Source organism: Neolamprologus brichardi, chromosome 7, assembly GCF_056152115.1.
Source record: "Neolamprologus brichardi isolate AB-2024 chromosome 7, ASM5615211v1, whole genome shotgun sequence".
In the NCBI taxonomy this organism is placed as follows: Eukaryota; Metazoa; Chordata; class Actinopteri; order Cichliformes; family Cichlidae; genus Neolamprologus; species Neolamprologus brichardi.
In genome coordinates this window covers 45,406,518-45,426,163 of record NC_142110.1, presented here as the reverse complement: position 1 = coordinate 45,426,163, position 19,646 = coordinate 45,406,518, and the positions used below count along the sequence as shown (strand labels likewise).

Genomic DNA, 19,646 nt, shown 5'->3' with positions numbered 1-19,646 from the left:
CAACTAGCCCGTTTTGATTTTAGAACTGGGTCACCTCCAAAGATATGAAAGTAATTAAAAGGTACCCAAAGAAAAAAAATGCATACACACTCTTGTTTCACATCCATTTATATTAATGTGCAATGTGCAGCCAGCTTCACACACACACACACACACACACACACACACACATTTATTTATATATATAAATGTCTTGCACTCAATTACATGAAATTAATTTCTTTTGTTTTAAGGCAACCAAAGATTTCACAAGAATATTTTGTGTTTAGTGAGCTTTTGTCTGCACAGGGTGGAAAAGGTCGGAAGGTGACAACAGGGATAAGAGTGTTGTGCTATGTGGAAAAATCACTCCGCAGGAATTGTTTTGCCTTTCCTTGCTGGTGGGAAATGATCAAAAGCTGTCAAGTAACCAAATAAGATCAATAAATACAAAACATGGATTTGTGATGCTCATTGAACAGCTTGTCATGTTGAATATCTGTGATCAGCCGCAATTGGTAATCGGTTGAGGAGGACGGTTTAATTTCCATTAAAGAGCTGATGATTTTTCTTCATAAGCACCTGTCCAAGTGAGAGGAACAAATAACATATTCCATCAAAACTCGGCTGTATCTGGTTTATTTTGGGGGTTTTGTGTGTGCGTAGGCACCCTGCCAATTTCTTATGAATCTCACGACCGTGACGACGTATTTGTGTGAATGTCGGGAAGACAGTGTGTTGCACGCATGTCTGGCGCATGTCTGTTTGGTGAAAGGGAGAGGCAGACAGGTGAAAAGAGAGATGGAAAAAGAGCGAGACATGTCGCATCACCCTCAGGACGTCTCCTCTTTCTGAGCAGCTGTTGTCTGAGAGCTGGAAGCAGCACTGCGGCGCCCTGTCAACTCCTTCTCCCACAGAAGCCCCCGTGCATGCAAAGCAGGAGCAGCCTGCCCTCTCTCCTTGGCCATGCTTTCCCGCCCCTTCCCCCCCCCGACTTTATTCAAATCAATTTCAAGCCATCAAACGTAGTGTGCTCGGTAATACTTACAAGACACACAAACACAGCAGACAGCAAGTGAGACAATTTCATAGGAAAGAACATTTCAAGGGCAGAGACTGATAAAAAAAAACAATGTATTGTTTTGTTTGTTCTCCAAACCTGATTGATTGTTCGCTATGAGATGCATCAACTCCCCTGCACAGGGAGAATAAATGAACACATTCATTTATGAACACATTCATTCAAAATGAACACATTCATTTATTCTCTTGGTAAACCCGTAACATCCAATTTTACTGTCTGCTGTCAAACATCACCGATGACTAGAGAATTAAACTTCAGGATTTTTAAGGACTTTATTACTATTAATTGAAACAGGCCATAGCTAAATCAACAGACTTAAAAACTATGGGAATGGTTACTTGTGGGCAAATAACTTCTAACTTCTTCTGATTATACAGGCCTCCACCAGAGAAATGGTTTTCTGCCTACCCTGTTAATACAAGCTGAATTTTATAAGAAGAAATAATGATAACCTTCATGTATAGAGCAACTTTTTAACACTACAGTCACACCAGGGGAAACGGTGGTTTGAGACCATGGCTAATCCAAAATTATTGTCACTTTTGTAGAAAAATAAACTCAGTTAGCTCAGATCTTCAAAAGTGAGTAAGACAGAGGCAGTCTGCTATCAGTTTGTGATTGAGTTTGGTCAAGTTGGCAATTGTGTCCAATTTGTTTGTAATAATACAGGGAAGAACTGTGATAAATCAGCAAAAACAAAATATGTCTGAAACAGAAATTCCTCCATAAGTAGTGACACAGCTGCTGTTGAAAGGCAGTTTGGCGGAAAATCGGCAGTATTTGGCAACCTTGTTTTTATGCAGCAATATAACCAGAACATAAACATGTGGCAACAAGGTGAGTCGAGTCCATTATTGTAAAGAGATGCATCGCAATCTGTTTGCGTTTACAAGTTAGACACAAATAATTGCAAATCTTTGACAATCTGTTAGACCAGAGACTGTTTGGAGACAGGTTACCCTCCAACCTGTGCAATCACCTGGCGATCAAACAACTGAGCACACAACACCCTACTTGCAATCAGTCCCTGACAGCGAGAAAATCCAGTGTAATCACCTGGAAACCACAGATTTATTTATTTATTTTTACTTTAGTGAGATTGAGCCATAAACCAGAATAGCAAGTGGCTTCACATACATACAGTCAGCAAATGATCTCCTAGCAACCCCAGACTGATCAATCTGAGCACATTTGTTGTTGTTTGCATTTTATGAATCACACACTTGGCCTTGAGTCCTGTGACAAGGAGCTGATGACATTTTCTAGGATCTGATAAATACCCAGTGTTCATGCTATGGTATCATTCAATCTTTCAATACTACTAAACCTTCAGTAATTTAATAACTTAGTATAGGGGCTTAAAAAAATTAAAAGGTTCCCTATTGTGAAGACACTTGATGACATTTGATGCTGTGAGAAATACAGATGTAGTGAATTTATGAGACCAGTCTGAATAATGTAGAAAAATGAGGACAGAACCACCTCCAGTTTGCATCACTGTCAGAAAACAAGCAGAAGACCAGTGTAGCACAGAGGCTAGCAGCAAGAAATATCAGAATATGGCCATTTTTTGTCTGGTAGTTCAGTTGTGTTGCTCTTGTCCATTTGATGCCCATTGATTCACCATCAGCAGTGACAGCTTTTGTTCATGACTCGAGGACGCAACAGTTCACGGCTCGACAGCTGCAAAACAACTTGCTGACACATTAGAGAAAATAAACGGGTAGCCTGTGATTAACAAAGCAGTCAGTGTATTTAATGCAGAGTGAACGACAAGATATGAAGATATGAGTGAGTGAAAAAGCCTCAAATTTACATAAAGAGTAAACACTGTGTGACATAAATGCACTTAATGCTGAAATACACAATATGTAAATAAAATCAACCTTTACAGTGATTGTGTGTGTGTGTGTGTGTGTGAGGGGGGGGGGGGGGGGGGGGACAATCACAGGAATCAAGAGTTTAGTCCATTGCTAGCAAAAGGCTGCCACCACATGGTGCATGTTAGTACTGCATGTTTTTAATCAACAACCTGTCATGATGATGTGAAAATGAACATTATTTTTTCTATCAAAGCAGATACATTATAAATCTAGCGTGCCAGAAACCAGATGTATGAGTGCATTTTCCCACTGCACTGCATTGTTTTCACAACACACTTCCATGAAACAAAACAAAACAAAAGACTTCTGTTTCTTCACAGTTACTGACTGAGCCCTTCAAGATCATGTGGGTTATGGAAAGATTTTCCCTTGTAATAACCTGGAACTCCTCCCAGCTTCTTATGAAGGATGCATAAATAAGACTCCCTACATGCCTGAGCATGAGTTCACACTCTTCTACTGACTCACACAGGGCAGGAAATCATTGCTGATTGTTGAATGATCTGTGGTTAGCAACATTCAAACATGACCACAGACAGGAAGATCACACAGCAGCTGTTTTGCCAGATAGGAGTGGCTCGATTCACGACATTCTTGCGTAGCATGCTACTAACAGTAATATAGACATGCAATGCAGTAAGTATACAGTCATGTTTGTTTCTGTTTCAGGTGTTGTTCAAAGAAACCATTAGAAGTGCTGGAGGGAGTCTTTTGGATCTGACAGTGGATGCAGATTATCAGCTCTTTCGTTGTTATCAAAGTTGGCTCATCACATGTGGCAATCACCACTCGGCTCTGAATTCAAACTGTAAACATATTTCAACCAGTTTAGAACTGACGCAGGACGCAACAGTTTTAAACAGAAGCCACACCTCAAAGTTTATTTAGCAACTTTTCTGTGGTTTTCGGTCTTCTCAAGATCAAGAGTCAACTCTGGGTATCAGGTTTTTGTAACAACATGGACAAGAAAGTCCTTAAAGAGCAAAAGAAAAAACCCAAAACTGTTTGGAAATCATTCTGCTTCTATTTAAAAAGTGTAATGTGAAATATAAGTGAAGGCTATGGTACTAGTGCAGGATGGCTGGTGTGTTGCCTGGGATTACTCCTCATCCCCTACCCAACCCTGTGGCTTGTTATGTCTTCATAATGTTGTGCTGTGAACATTCATGTGCTTTTTTTGTGCAGAGGAGTTTTTTTGTTTCCTGTTCTCGTGCTGTCCTACCATGGAAGCACAGCATGAGTAGGGGTCTCTTTTTTTCCTCTTGTACCTTCCCATTGTGTGTACATTTCAGTGTTTTTTTCTGTAACTGCCGATCTCCGACTTGTAACCCCCCATGTAATGTCTGTGTTATGTGTGTAAGGTCGGGGGGGGTGTCTCATTTTACTGCGGGGCAACCTGTATGTGACAAATAAATTCTGATTCTGATTCTGATTCTGATTCTAGTGTTAAATTGAGAGGTTGTTCTGGTCCTTTGAAGTCAACATGACTAGACAGTTACAAGAAACTGGAAAAAGACGTGACATATTTCTACAGGTCAGCCTGACATGTATTCATTGTTGACAAGTAATTAACTACATGTGCTTAAATCAGTTTGGCAGTAACTTACTGTCAGGTAAACTATGTTTATGCCTGTGAAGTGTTTCAAGTAATTGAGTTACTTTACAGAGCTACAGAAACTGACTGAACCAAAATGATATGACCACGTAAATGCATTATGACATTGTGAAAAGCACAGATGAATTTTTTTCTTTGAGACCAGTTCAGATCTCAGGAGTCTTCCAAGAATCTGTCTCTTCCTCTTGTACTGTTCTGACCATCTCTCTCACGCACACTCTGGAAACAAACAAAAGTAGATCCTGTGTCAAAGGATCAATTTGTATATATGAGTTTTTGAGTCATTTCTGCAAATATGGTATTTCTGTCTAATTTATGCTCAAGATTTGTTAATCTCAAACAAGCGATAACACATACAGTGGGGCAAAAAAGTATTTAGTCAGCCACCGATTGTGCAAGTTCCCCCATTTAAAATGATGACAGAGGTCAGTAATTTGCACCAGAGGTACACTTCAACTGTGAGAGACAGAATGTGAAAAAAAAAAAAAATCCATGAATTCACATGGTAGGATTTGTAAAGAATTTATTCGTAAATCAGGGTGGAAAATAAGTATTTGGTCAATAACAAAAATACAACTCAATACTTTGTAACATAACCTTTGTTGGCAATAACAGAGGTCAAACGTTTACTATAGGTCTTTACCAGGTTTGCACACACAGTAGCTGGTATTTTGGCCCATTCCTCCATGCAGATCTTCTCAAGAGCAGTGATGTTTTGGGGCTGTCGCCGAGCAACACGGACTTTCAACTCCCGCCACAGATTTTCTATGGGGTTGAGGTCTGGAGACTGGCTAGGCCACTCCAGGACTTTCAAATGCTTCTTACGGAGCCACTCCTTTGTTGCCCGGGCGGTGTGTTTTGGATCATTGTCATGTTGGAAGACCCAGCCTCGTTTCATCTTCAAAGTTCTCACTGATGGAAGGAGGTTTTGGCTCAAAATCTCACGATACTTGGCCCCATTCATTCTGTCCTTAACACAGATCAGTCGTCCTGTCCCCTTGGCAGAAAAACAGCCCCATAGCATGATGTTTCCACCCCCATGCTTCACAGTAGGTATGGTGTTCTTGGGATGCAACTCAGTATTCTTCTTCCTCCAAACACGACGAGTTGAGTTTATACCAAAAAGTTCTACTTTGGTTTCATCTGACCACATGACATTCTCCCAATCCTCTGCTGTATCATCCATGTGCTCTCTGGCAAACTTCAGACGGGCCTGGACATGCACTGGCTTCAGCAGCAGAACACGTCTGGCACTGCGGGATTTGATTCCCTGCCGTTGTAGTGTGTTACTGATGGTGACCTTTGTTACTTTGGTCCCAGCTCTCTGCAGGTCATTCACCAGGTCCCCCCATGTGGTTCTGGGATCTTTGCTCACCGTTCTCATGATCATTTTGACCCCACGGGATGAGATCTTGCGTGGAGCCCCAGATCGAGGGAGATTATCAGTGGTCTTGTATGTCTTCCATTTTCTGATGATTGCTCCCACAGTTGATTTTTTCACACCAAACTGCTTGCCTATTGTAGATTCACTCTTCCCAGTCTGGTGCAGGTCTACAATTCTTTTCCTGGTGTCCTTTGAAAGCTCTTTGGTCTTGGCCATGGCGGAGTTTGGAGTCTGACTGGTTGAGGCTGTGGACAGGTGTCTTTTATACAGATGATGAGGTCAAACAGGTGCCATTCATACAGGTAATGAGTGGGGGACAGAAAAGCTTCTTAAAGAAGACGTTACAGGTCTGTGAGAGCCAGGGATTTTCCTTGTTTGAGGTGACCAAATACTTATTTTCCACCCTGATTTACGAATAAATTCTTTACAAATCCTACCATGTGAATTCATGGATTTTTTTTTCACATTCTGTCTCTCACAGTTGAAGTGTACCTCTGGTGCAAATTACTGACCTCTGTCATCATTTTAAGTGGGGGAACTTGCACAATCGGTGGCTGACTAAATACTTTTTTGCCCCACTGTATGGGGGTCAGGGTTAAAAACAAAATCACACTGATGATGTAGAGGTCTCCAAAAGTCATGAATAAAATATGATACCCTTGGTGTTTCAGTGTTAACTAACTAGCTGCTTACCTGAATGAAAACTCTGCCTTTGAGACAATTTCGGAAGACTTATCTTTATTAAATAACAAGCTAGAGTTGAATATTCTGCTTCTGAAGAAATCCTGCCTTCGTAACTGCTTTAGCAACTAAACTTTGACCCAGTGTTCAGTGAACATTCAGTTAAAAACAAGATCTTTTATTAATTTTTGTTGTGAGATCACGAGTTGCTCATTAAAACCTTCTGAAACTGTATTAGGTGTGTCCTGCCTCTGACTCCTTTTCGTGAACTGTGACAGACATTAACTGTTCAGAGAAGTTGGACCATGTTATTTAAGAAGCTGAGCAACCCCAGTTGGTGTAATATCCCTGCATAGACCTTGATATTCCTCCCACCAATCCTTTGAATAGCCTTTTGTATGAACACGAGGGGAATTCCAGTAGAAAAATCACCTGATGTTGGATTTTCGTGACCGCTTCTCTTGGTCACAGTTGTGGGGAGCTGGAGCCTGTCCCAGCTGTCACAGGTCTACACACTGTGCACAATTATTAGACAAGTGAGTATTTTGCACATATCTTTTGACAATTTTTATGCATATTTTCATACTCTAAGCTGTATAAACATGAACATTTATTAGATTTAAGCACATCAGGAGATGTGTATTTGTCTAATGACGGAGAGTACTGCCTAAGGAGACCAACACCTCATATCAAGGGGTGCATAATTATTAAGCGGCTTCTTTTTCTCAGACAAAATGGACTTAAAAAAAAGAAAAGAGGAAGATCTAACTGACAGTAAAATGGCAAAAAATGTCAGAAGTCTTTCAGAAGGATGCAGCACTCCTGAAAGTGCAAAGATAGTGGGGTGCGATGACAGAACCATCAAACATTTTGGTGCAAACAGTCAACAGAGTTGCAAGAAACACCCAAGTTTTGAGAACAATCAAACGTGAAGCTATCATATTCCAGAATTAGACCCTAGCTGGAGTGGTAGATTCAGTGCTCACAGATATGGCCAAGACAAGGAAGGCTAAAACACAATCACCACTGAACAAGACACATAAGTTGAAGCATCAAGACTGGGCCAGGAAATCAATAATAACAGATTTTTTTAAAGGTTTTATGGACTGCTGAGATGAGTGTGACTCTTGACAGACCAGACGAATGTGTGCGTTGCTGGATTCGTAGTAATGGGCACAGAGCTCCACTTTGAATCAGATACCAGGTGTGGGCTGGTGTTAATAAACATGAGCTAGTTGAGCCTTTTAGGGGTTGAAGATGGACTCAAAAAACTCCCAAAGCTGCTGCCAGATTTTAGAGCACACATTCTGTAAACAGCAATACAGGAAAACGTCTGCAACTTTCAAGAAGACCATAATTTTGATTTAGCCCTTCCTCACCTGAGCTAAACCGTACTGAGAACTTGTGGGCCCTTCCTAAACAGGAGCGTTAGAGTAAAGGAACACAGCACACGGCTTTAAACGTGTCTGGGAGGCTGTTGCTGCTGTGGCACAAACAGGTTGATTTTCAATAGATCAACAAACTGATGGACTTTTTTCTAAATATCATTCTTATTATTATTATTATTTTTTTTTTTTTTTTTTTTTGCATTTTTGGGTTTATTATAGCGAAGAAGACATGTAGCAAAGGGCCACTGCTTTCTGACCATGTGGCATGTGGTCGCCTGCCCACCCACTGAGCTAAAACAGCCCCCACTGAAATCTTTTTTAATATCAGAAATGTTTATTTGTAAATTTAGAGTTTTTTGTTTTTATTATTCTCACTTCAACTAATGAAAATAAACAATTGAGATGGGGTATCCATGTTGGATTTTAATTAACATTTTGAATCCTGCTTGCCTAATAATTAGCTTGCCTAATAATTGTGCACACAGCCATTTACTCCCAGTTTGAAGTAGGTTATTTTAAACTTTTTCCTGAAAGTGACTTAAAGCAGATTTCTCTCTAGAGCTGATTTGCTTGTAACTCAGGTTCCTAAAGTGGGATGTTGCTGGTAGTTTAACACAATAAATGTTATGCTCATGATTATGGAAATATTTAAAATTAGGCTGGGTGTGCAACTATGTTCTGAAGGCTGCTCTGGTTGCAACAGGTGGGTTTATACATGTGGATCCATCCACCTGTGCAAAGGGCAGATGTACAGTAGTATTTAAAAGTAAAGAAAGCCTGTCTGGAAATATATTTAAAAAATCGTTACCATATGTGAAGGCTACTTGTGCATTTTTTTCTTACTTTGCACTTCATGGCAAACCCTCACACGCGGCCTCTGAATATGTAAAACTGGTCATTTAAAGTGCACCCTGTTGTTCCTAAGAGTGTGTCGTCATCGAGACGATCGTTGCGGAAGTGGCATGCGCTGTTTGCAGAGGATGAAACCTGCTTGGCGAGCACGCAGGGGGAAAAGAGCCGTCAGATGAGCAGGCTCTGTCACAGAAACACACAGGTGGATATGGATCATCTGGAAGCACGAAATCCGCTTTGAATCGCTTTGAGTTCATGTGAGACTCCTCTGTGCTCCCTTTAAAAGCGGGCTGACCAGGGAAGACCTTTTTTGGAGCAATGGGTGCACTACAGTCCTCACCCGGACGGCCAGAATATAGTGATCTGGCGGAAAAGACGGGCTGTGAGTAGTCATCACCGGGCTGTTGTTTGCATTACTTGAAAATGCTTCATTTTCAATCAGACGTGTAGAATCAGCCTGCGTAAAAAAAAAAAAAAAGCAAAACAAGAACAGGAACTCACTGCGGCGGAAATAACATTTTAATTAATTCTTACTTTTAGGCAGTCTTAAAGGGGAAATACGTCCATGTCAACGTAATGCTCAACATTTGGTGTTTCCATTCAGTTACCTGTTAGTCATCACTGTGTATAAGATAAACCAGTAGCTGTGGTGCATTACAGATGAATAATTTAAAGTGCAAGTGAATGGAAGTGGAACTTTACCCGGTTTGCAAAGAGAGGTGTTGTTAATAATAGATCGGACTCTATTGAAAGCTTTGACAGCAGCCATTTACAGTAAACACCTAAAAGCTGAAACTCCAGTTTTCTACTTTTCTAAATGACCTTATGGTTTCACCTGTAGTATGTTCTAAACAGGTGAGTGTGAGAGATGAGAGGCAAACCAAACTGTTTTACATGAAACGTGAATATCCAAATTAGCTGCCTTGAAAGCTGAAAGTGGACAGCTGAACTGGCATTTTAGTGGAACTTAATCTTGGTGTGCAATCTTTACAGGTAGTTTGTCCTAAAGTTTCCGTCTTATTTCTCAGTTTCATTTGAACAGATTGGAGTTCTGCATAAAAGATTTAAGCAGCTGAGTCACAATGAAGAGACTCTACGGTAAGCTGATATTTCATTTGTTCTTGAAACAAATATTCTTTGGAGTGGGAAACCTGCTCTACAGGATTCTACGATTGTGTCTCTTATGAATGAGCTACTCCTGAAAGTCTGTTTTAAACCCTCAGGAGAGATAATTTCAATGAAATCGACGACCTAGCATTCAATCCCATCCGCGCACAGATCATAGAGGCGTTTTTTGACAGAAGGTACAGTAATTATTCATTGCCTTTAATCATTTTACTTTTATTTTTCAAAATCATAAACAATTCTTACATTTAAGATGAAAAATGATGGAAGAAATTGTAGATTTAATGTATCAGTTGTTGTCAGTTAATTTGAAAGCATCTGATTTGCTGTTTTCTTCAGAAACTTCCATCAGAATGGCGAGGGAAAAGTTCAGGAGATTGGCTTTGAAGAGTTCGTGGTGGTCATGTCCCATTTTAGGCCGCCATCGGCGCACATGACAGAAGAGCAGCGTGGAAAGACCAGGAGAGAGAAACTGAGATGTACGTCTCAGTATAGATCGCATGAACTCGACTGCTTGGCTTTTACCTGAAGATGACACAAAGTCAAACCTGCGTTTGTTTGTTTTTCTGCAGTTTTATTCAACATGCACGATACAGACAACGATGGGACAATAACTCTAGAGGAATACAGACATGTAAGCTCGGGGGAAGAAATGATCGCGCACAGTCCCCTTAAGTTTATGATCATTCTCAACTGAGTTTTTAAGCTGTTTAAAAATACTGACTGTAAAAGTAAATTATCTTTGTGTTTTACATGTAACTCTAGTGCTGGGGTTATTAGCTCAATTTCCTCCAACGCAACTGGTTGGCTGCCAGTAACAGACAGGATGATGCGATTACAGCATTACAGAAGTGATATCTTACTTCAGCTGTTGTTCACGTCTGTTCAGGTGGTGGAGGAGCTGTTATCTCGGAGTGGGACACTGGAGAAGGAAACAGCCAAATGCATTGCTGATGCAGCCATGTTGGAGGTGGCCAGTATTTCAGTGGGTCACATGGTATGTAAGCTAAAGCGTCTCAAGATAACATTAAGGTGTCTGGATAAAGTCAACAACTTCACTTTCTGGCACACAGGAGCCTGATGAATTCTATGAGGGCATCACATTTGAGCACTTCCTCAAGGTTTGTACACATAATGCACATTATTAAACAATATGCACTCGTTGGTCACTTTGTTAGTTACACTTCGCTAGTTTTCTGTTTGGTTTGCCTTAAGGATGGCCTTAACTCTTTGTGGCATAGATGCAATAAGGTGCTGGAAACATGTCTGAGACATGGAGGCCATCTGAGTACAGTGAACTTATTGTCACGTTCAGGAAACCAGTCTGAAAAGAACTGAAAGATGGGTACACCATGGTAGATATGGTCAGCAACAATACTCAGGGGCTCTGTGGTGCGACGAAGGGAACCAAAATGTGCCAAGAAAATACCCACAACAACATTGTTCCACCGTCAGAGGCTTGAACTGTCAGTACGAGGCAGTTCATGTTATTGATACCAAATTTTGACCTCACCATCTATGTCATGGACAAAATCTAGGCTTAACAGACCGGGCAACGTTTTTCCAGTCCTCCTTTGTCTGGTTTTTGGTGAATCCATGCAATCTGTAGACCATATCTACATGCCTAAAAGCACCGAGGTGCTGCCATAGTTATTACGAGCATTTGATCAGGTGTGCCTTAAAAAAGTGGCTCCTGAGTGTATGTGTACGCTTTAACTTTCTTTTAACTGATCGGTTTGCATTTAAATTGGAAACTGGTACTAAATAACTGAGGTTTGAATGTAAAACTGTGTTTTGCAGTTGCTGGACGGATTTGAAATTGAATCGAGAATGACCATTCGCTTTTTGAATATGGACACGACAACCTTGTGTAAGTGAGGTCGGTATGCTGAACCATGAGGTGCAAAATGACGTTTTCACTGTATTGTGTGTTTAAGTTTATTGCTCGCCTGAATATATGCCTTATTCATGTTTGAATAACTATGCAAATCCTAAGACTATATATATACATATGCTGGATGTATTTGAAGTAATCTGACTGTCAGCAATACTTGAGATAATTACTACGCACTTCTAGCAGTTGGACAAAGCAATATTAATCAAATATCCAGTGCTAGCTAACCAACGATATGACTCTATGCATGCAAGTATGGATGCTTGATAAACATCTAAAAATGTTATTGCCATAAATCAATAAGTCTCAGTAGTCAGGGATATAAAGATCTGTCTTTAAATGTATCTGGATACGTCTCTATTAAGACAAGAGCCTTTTATTAATGTCACAAACATGAACCCTCTTGGTGCATGCTCTTCACGTTGTATTTGCACAATAAATGACCCAATGAAACTGTCCTGACTTCAGTTCATGATGTGGATACTTGATAACAGGAAATGGGAGTGCTGTTCTGCATGAAGAAATGCTTCACGGCAGAATCGGTTTAACATTTAAGAAGAAAGTCATGATATGAATTTTATTTAAGTCAAACCCCTTTTCATGTCAGTTCTGCTTCGTCATGCAGAGGTCATTACTCCCTTTTATGGTAACTGGCTGTAGAGGGAAACAGTCTGGTTACATTAAATGTTGGAACTAAAGTGATCACAGGATTTCTCAGAAAAGTCAACGTACCCTGAGAATGGATGACTCATAGAAATGGTTTTCATTAATTGCTTTGTCTGTGGTATAGAATTTCCTTCCGATACTTATACTCGGCAACTTGTCTTTAATGATGAAAAGATGTCACAACACAAGGTTAGTCAGAGATCAAAGAGAAGCCGTGTTTGGTGTCTGTAAGCTAATGGGCTTTGTGTGAGACTGTGACGTTCTGATGTACAAAAGCATCATTTTACAGCTTTACTCATTAACGAAGAACTTAAAATCGGGGAATAAAATCTTATGTTTGCAATCCTAGAAAACAAGACTTTTTTAAAAAATGGCTGGCAACTTAGGAAAGTGGAAAGCATAAAATAGGAAGTCAGATGTTTCCTGGTAGCTGAGTGTTTACAGTATAAACCACATACAATAACCAAAGTATCCCTATTTTAAGTGTAGCTGAAAAATGACCTCTTTTGATTTATCTCATCCTGTTTTCTCCCCACGTGTCTGTAGCTCTACTGTCACGACACCGAAAGGGCTTAAAATATGAAAAATAACTGAAATACCTTTTAAAAAACAACAACCCTAGTTGGTTAACATGAATGGATGTTAGTCTTGGAAATGTTTTTGCAGTGGTGCATCATGACTTTAAATAATGACTTGAACCCTTGGTTCATACTGCCCCCCACAGGTCAAACCATGTCAAAGCATATAAAATGATCATGGCCGTGCACCTGCTTCTCTTGTGGTAACTTGTGTCTTCATCTATAGAAGATGCTTCAGATAATAAAACTATCATTACTCAGGTAGATTCACTGATCTGCCACAGAAGCATATGTCACTGTGCAACTTTGGCCTTTAATTTCACAAAGCTGCACACTGATAATACTTGTCGCTTATGTTTGGTGACGTCTAATTTAAGAAGGCTTCAGCGTTTTAGTGGTCCCACCATGTCGTCACCATGTCTGCTGAGCATGACCTGTGTGTCGGTGAAATAACAGACACTACTGATTTCCACCCAGTAGGCAGTAGCCGTGGGTTAATCAGGGGGGATTCAAGAGATATTTTCGGAACAACTTGACTACAATGTAGACTGGAGAATGACTGTTGCCCTGAGGTACCCTCTGTGTATGTGCCTTAAATAAGCCAGAGTTATAAGAGGGAACTTGATTCATGACCCAGAGTGAATCCCCCTTCTGCTTCCAGTTTCCCGACAGCTTGTGACCTGAGGAAAGTTTAGCTAAGAATTACTTCACTCCAGCAAATATCCTTCTTGTCACTGTGTACAGAGGTGACATCTCTGGAGAGCCTGTTCATTATCTGTGTGGTGTTTTTTTTTTTTTGTTTGTTTGTTTTTTTTGGGGGGGGGGGGTTCAATGGGTGTATACTTACACATTTCCTTTTTGTAGCTGCAGTTTCTTCTTTTTAAGGCACACAAAGATACACAGCACACACTATTAATGTAGTGCACAACTATTATCTGAACCACACACACCCACACCTTGTGACTAGCCAGACAGCCCGCCAGTTTCATGAAATCTTTCCTATCTGATGCAGCCTTGTTTTGAACACATGCGTCATTCAGAGTTGATATCACTCAGTCAGCGTCTCAGCAGCTTCCTGATTTTCTTTTAACCCCTCTGGATGGACTGATTCTGTCCAGATCACAAGCTGCAATGTTTTTTGTTTCCATCTTAACTTGTCAGAAGCAAAGGAAGAAGAATTATTATTGTAGAAACATCATTTTATCTTAAATTGTTGCCATTAAGTAGGCACCAGTATTGTATTAAACTCCATGCTTTTTTTTTTTTCAGATGGTCTCTGACAAAAATGATTAAATGGATGCTGACCACATAGTACAGATGCAAAGTATTCTTTTAATTGTTGTGTGTAGCACAAATAAGTTTACATGAGCAACACAGGACTTTTCCAATGGCATTTTGCAAATTAAATACATATTGCATGGACATAACATGTCTTTAACAGCATGACAATTAACACAAAAGAAAATAAATATTAAATACCATAAATAAGCTTGCATTGACACTCCAGCCACTTTTAAACTTACATTTGTTTTTCTCAGGAAACTGACTGTGTAAGGCCACCTTCTGGTCATCTTCAGAATGCATTGATTGGTGTCCTCTTCGTGCACACTTTGCTTTTTATATTCCTCAGTTCTTTGGAAACGTTTGACATGAAATCCTTGTAGGTCTTCAGGACCACGCAGCCGTACACCTTCTGCTGGAAGACGTTCTGAGCTGGTGGTAGTGTTGTCGGCCCACCTGCCGGCTCAGGTATGGGCAGGTTTGGGAAGAGGCTCTGATAAAATGTGTTTATGAAACTGGCCAGACTCTCGGTGCGATCCCAGACTCTGGTGAGCTCTTTCAGGAGAGGGCTGCCAGGTGATTGTAAGTCTGTCTGCTGCTTGTATACACGTTTAAAATGTGGGAGGAAAGCTTGGAGATGCGTGTAGATGCTTGCTATCCTTGCTGGGGGATCCAGCCCAGAGATGTTGGGATCAGGGATGTCGTTCACCGACACCTTGCAGAAGAGCTCTGACATTTCCCCTTGAGCGGCTTTCTGCAAACAAGGGAAAAAAGGAAAGGAATCAGCCTACATAGCTTATAAGTACAAGTATATCTGCCAGTATACTGGTAAAGTAGAGCAGTTTTGTGCCTGTAGTCTACTCACATATGTCTTGATTAGGTCACCAGATTCCTTGTGTACAATTCTGGTGATCTTCAAAGTCTGCTGCAGGAGATTCCCACACTGCTGATTCGTGCTTACTGCCACAGTTTTTGTTGAATCAACAGTCATAAGCAGCAAGAGAGACAGTAATGCTGAGGAGAAATGAGCTAGTCAGTTATGGTTATCCTTCATCACATTGGTGGGTTTAAGGGGATCTTTGTATAAAAACCACAAGTGCCAAAAAAGAGATTTATGTGGCAAGTAAAAGCTTACGGTGCCATTTCCAATATTTTATGTAGCATTGTGTTAAGAAACTAATAAGTGTTGTAATTTCCTTTACTGACGCAGAAAACGGCAAACTGCTCTTAGTTTCACAACAGCTGTAAATCGCTAAAAATAACCACATCCCTATTGGCAAGAAAAGATGCAAAAGTGTTCAGTGCTTTATATTTAAAGCACAAAAAGGAGACAAAAAACAATCAAACTTACTTGCTGCTGTTTCCATGAACTGCTGAAAATGCATATTCTTTACATGACCATTCATTCTCCTCTCGGTATCACAAGCAAATTGTGCGGACTTGTCATAATCACACTGCTTTAAAACTTTTTAAAGACAGAAACCGCACATTTGTCATAGGAGGAAATGACGTGCACTTCTGAGGCAACCAAATTTCCCAGAATTTCCTCCTTTCGTTCACATGTGCATTTTTTTTTTTACGCCTATAACAAGCAAAGTGGGCAATGTATCTAAATGCCTGCTCCCTTAATAGGCATGTTGGGGCATTGTCTGCTCGTTAGGACATGTATGGACATAGGGTTGTGGCATTTAAAATAGGACTTCCTTTTTTGTGCATGGAATATAAACACTTATATTTATATATTTCAAGAAAACTGAAAGAGTAACCTGCAGAATTTAGAAAACCGTGTCATACATGAATGAAAATCATATCAGGACTGAGGTCAACCTACACTTTTCACACATGCTCACCAAATTGCTTCCTACCACTCTTTAAATAGCAAGGGTGAGAAACTTGTCTGTGCGTGGAGGTAAAAGTGAGCTCATCACTGTCTGTGCAAAGCTGGGTGTTGATAATTTTTTTGTTTGTCTGTTTGTTTTATAGATCTGAAAAGAAACTGTTAAAGTTTCTTATTTTCTATGTATAGGCATTCACGCAGGAGGAGTCTGATATTACTCAGGATCTTTCAGTTTGTGTTTAGCTGTCAGTGGCTTCGCTGGCGTAGGCATGACCCCAATGATTCAAAAACAAAACCACATAACTAAAGTGTCCTGCTGCTACCTGGCAAAGTTCACTCTGACATAACCAACAAATTCTAAGGTAAGTGCTGAGTGTTATTTTTGTTTGGACCACAAATGTGAGGGGGGGATTTTGAAAGCTGTTTCATATTGTTTTTTTTCTACCTTCTGTTAAATTTGGTAAAAAGTTCTCCCGAATTTCATCTCTTACTCCTAAATCCCCTCCTAAGACCACGTGTCTTTTTGCAACATTGTTTTCAAGCGGGTGTTTGCACAGGAAGCTGGCAGGGTCACAGGAAACAGGTCACATTTCTCAATCACAAATTTTCTGAGTGCGTAAAAGGACTGGGCCTGCTTAGGTAAAGCATGTGATCTGTTGCATGGGCTGACTTTAACACTGGATGATCTCACTAGTGTGGCGTGTCTTCCAGAGATTTATGAGTAAACATTAGACATCTTGCAGGATGGGAAAATATGAAAATAACATAAACTGGGCTTTTTTTGTTGTTGTTGTTGTTGCTAATCTTACAGACATCCCCCAACACTTCTGCTTGGAGACACCCGATGACGTCTTTTTGGCTCACTATCTGCATCACTAGGGTTAATTTTAGGTCAGACTGCAGGTCAAACTGCACGTCTGCAGGACAGAAAAGTGGCAATCTCCTCTGAGGTAAAAGCAACAGGTAAACTTTTCACTGAAAGTGAAAAAACGTCATTATGAGCTGGCACCATCTCTTTGTTTTCTCTTGATTATCACATTTTGGTTTCAATACCTTAGATGTATTGTCGCTGAATTACTGACTACTTGAGAAAAATGAGGGGGAACTCAATGCGCCACATCCCTGTCAGCACTACTTCAGGTAAAATCTAACCACTCTTTTGCCACCTTCAGGGGGTTTCCAGTTACCCCAGGGGATTAAAGAGGGGTTGCGGCGAGGCTGGCAACTGCTGCAACAGATGTCAGCAATTCAAGGAAACTACAGTGAGATTTCTGCTCACATATAAAGTAGAGACATGCTAAAAAATAAACCACACTCAGTACCTAAATCAAGCAGGCTTTCCCTGAAACGTGAGGAACCTGGACGCTCTACAGTGTAACTCCCCTCTCACTTCTTGCTCCAACTTCAGGGTTCTGTTTTCACAAGTTAACAAATGTGTGTTTGCGTGCTTGCAACCTACAGTAAATTATGATAAACAGCGTTTTATTTGATTTGATGTAGGTCACTGCGGTTATAATGCACTAAGAAAAGCAAAAGTGAGACGATTTGCACCACATGACAAAGCTTTACAAGAAAATTTAACCACAAATGATAAGAAATGCACTCTGACATGAGATGCAGGATGATAATTGAGAGTCCTTGTTTTCAACAGAATCTCTTTTATTTTTGTCTTTGAACTGCACAGGAAATGGTGAATAAAGTTCTTTAGGAAAGTCCCCTTTATTCTAACTAAATACATCTTTCTAGTAACATAAAAGTCACACAAATTGTAATTGTTTTGCAGCTCACAAACAAACTTATTCAAGCACCCCAACAGCACTTTTTTAAAAAATTGTGTCCACAAGGCTTTCAGTTACACGTGACCAAGACAAAAGGCCTTACTGCATATGAGAAATGCTGTCATCAAATTTCAGAAAGTTCATGAAAACGTCAAAGACTGTAAATCTTAGTGGAGCCGTTCGACCTTAGAAAACAAATTCCGAATTTAGGTGTAAAACAAGAGCATTTAAGTGCTATTGCGTTCCGACGCTGAATGCCATCGCGTTCGTCTGCTGTACCCCGGGGCGCGTCTTCTAGCGTTCAGCCCTGTGAGGAACATAACCAAACATTAATACAAGTTGTGGCTCTGACGTGAAAAGAAAAGAAAAAATGTAACAGGGTTGCATTCAACACCACCACATTAAACAATGTTCCAAAAACTGTCCCATGATAAAATAGCATTTATTTTTCCATACATATACTTAATTTTCTTTTAAGAGGGTTTCACTGCATGGGGTACTCTAAATATGTCATGAGTGTTTGAAAAACATAGTAGTGTTTTGACTCAGAGTGGGGGCGGGGGTGGGGTTCAAAATGTTTTACATTTTGTAAAAATCAATCGTCTCTCCGAGACAAAACCCACAAGGCTAAAAGTGGCATTAGAAATTAAGCACCAAACAATTACCCTTCCATTCAGTAGAAATGGAATAATTGTGCAACCTGTTCAATGACCATAACAAAGATGGCAAAAAAGATGTAAATCTTATCATTAGACAGTAATAAGGAGAATGCAATCCGGACCCACATGCTGTTGTGGCGTCGCTGATACTGATATAAGAAGTCTGTGGTTCCATTCACCTCCATCTTTACAATCTCAAAGTCTAGTGATTTGACTTAGCAATATATTGAGCTATTGTATGACCATTTCTCTATATTATAAAACGAAAGAAAACTAAGCAAAATCTTTATCATTAGACTCTGTTATCAGTAACAGACGAGTGTCTCTGTATATTCTAGCTATGTTCTCATGTACAAATATTGATATCAAAAATTATACAGCACAATTCTCACCATTTTCCTTTACAAGAACTTTGATTAGTGAACATTAAATGATTCACAAGTTTAGATGAACTCAAAAACAAAAATGGTGCCGGCCTCAGTAGGTAAAATATAGATATAACAAACATGTAACTAAAATCTGCTTCAGGCACAACTTAAATAAAGGCATTTGTGAAAATTATCATATCAAATATGGCGCTTATGTCCAGTATCCATAGGCCTAAAAAAATGCTATGACCACTTTTATTTACAAACAGCTAAAATCTCTGACAGATTCATGCTTCACTTCACAACCTGAATTTGTCCTTAAAGTGCATGCAATAATAAGCAGTTTTACCAAGTGGGATCTTGAGTTGTGATAAGATAAATGGGCTGATCAAGCTTATGCCAATCGAGTCTACATATCAAATGAAAGAAAAGATCAGAACTGCCTAGAAAAGTGAGGGTCCACAGTATACTGTATGCATAAGCACAAAATGGAAGTATGACTGGAAAATAAAAATTAAAAAAAAACTCTGACTATCCAGTGACCCCATACAGTAATATTCACATTCAGAGAATAAAACAAAGAGAACGAAATGA

At 39.9% G+C, this 19,646-nt stretch overlaps 2 protein-coding genes across 2 annotated transcripts; one reads left to right on the top strand and one right to left on the bottom strand.

Annotated features, from left to right (window-relative positions):
- The first annotated feature begins 8,984 nt into the window (after positions 1–8,984).
- tescb (tescalcin b) lies at positions 8,985–12,367 on the top strand. Its single transcript, XM_006788877.2, has 8 exons — positions 8,985–9,248; positions 9,895–9,964; positions 10,090–10,170; positions 10,331–10,470; positions 10,564–10,625; positions 10,881–10,988; positions 11,065–11,112; positions 11,792–12,367. The coding sequence occupies exons 1-8, from the start codon at positions 9,185–9,187 to the stop codon at positions 11,867–11,869; spliced, it is 651 nt and encodes a 216-aa protein (XP_006788940.1). The 5' UTR covers positions 8,985–9,184; the 3' UTR covers positions 11,870–12,367.
- Positions 12,368–14,662: 2,295 nt separating this feature from the next.
- Positions 14,663–15,837, bottom strand: m17 (IL-6 subfamily cytokine M17). Its single transcript, XM_006788876.2, has 3 exons — positions 15,762–15,837; positions 15,276–15,424; positions 14,663–15,164 (listed from the first exon to the last, which is right to left on the bottom strand). The coding sequence occupies exons 1-3, from the start codon at positions 15,814–15,816 to the stop codon at positions 14,703–14,705; spliced, it is 666 nt and encodes a 221-aa protein (XP_006788939.2). The 5' UTR covers positions 15,817–15,837; the 3' UTR covers positions 14,663–14,702.
- Between the last annotated feature and the right edge of the window lie 3,809 nt (positions 15,838–19,646).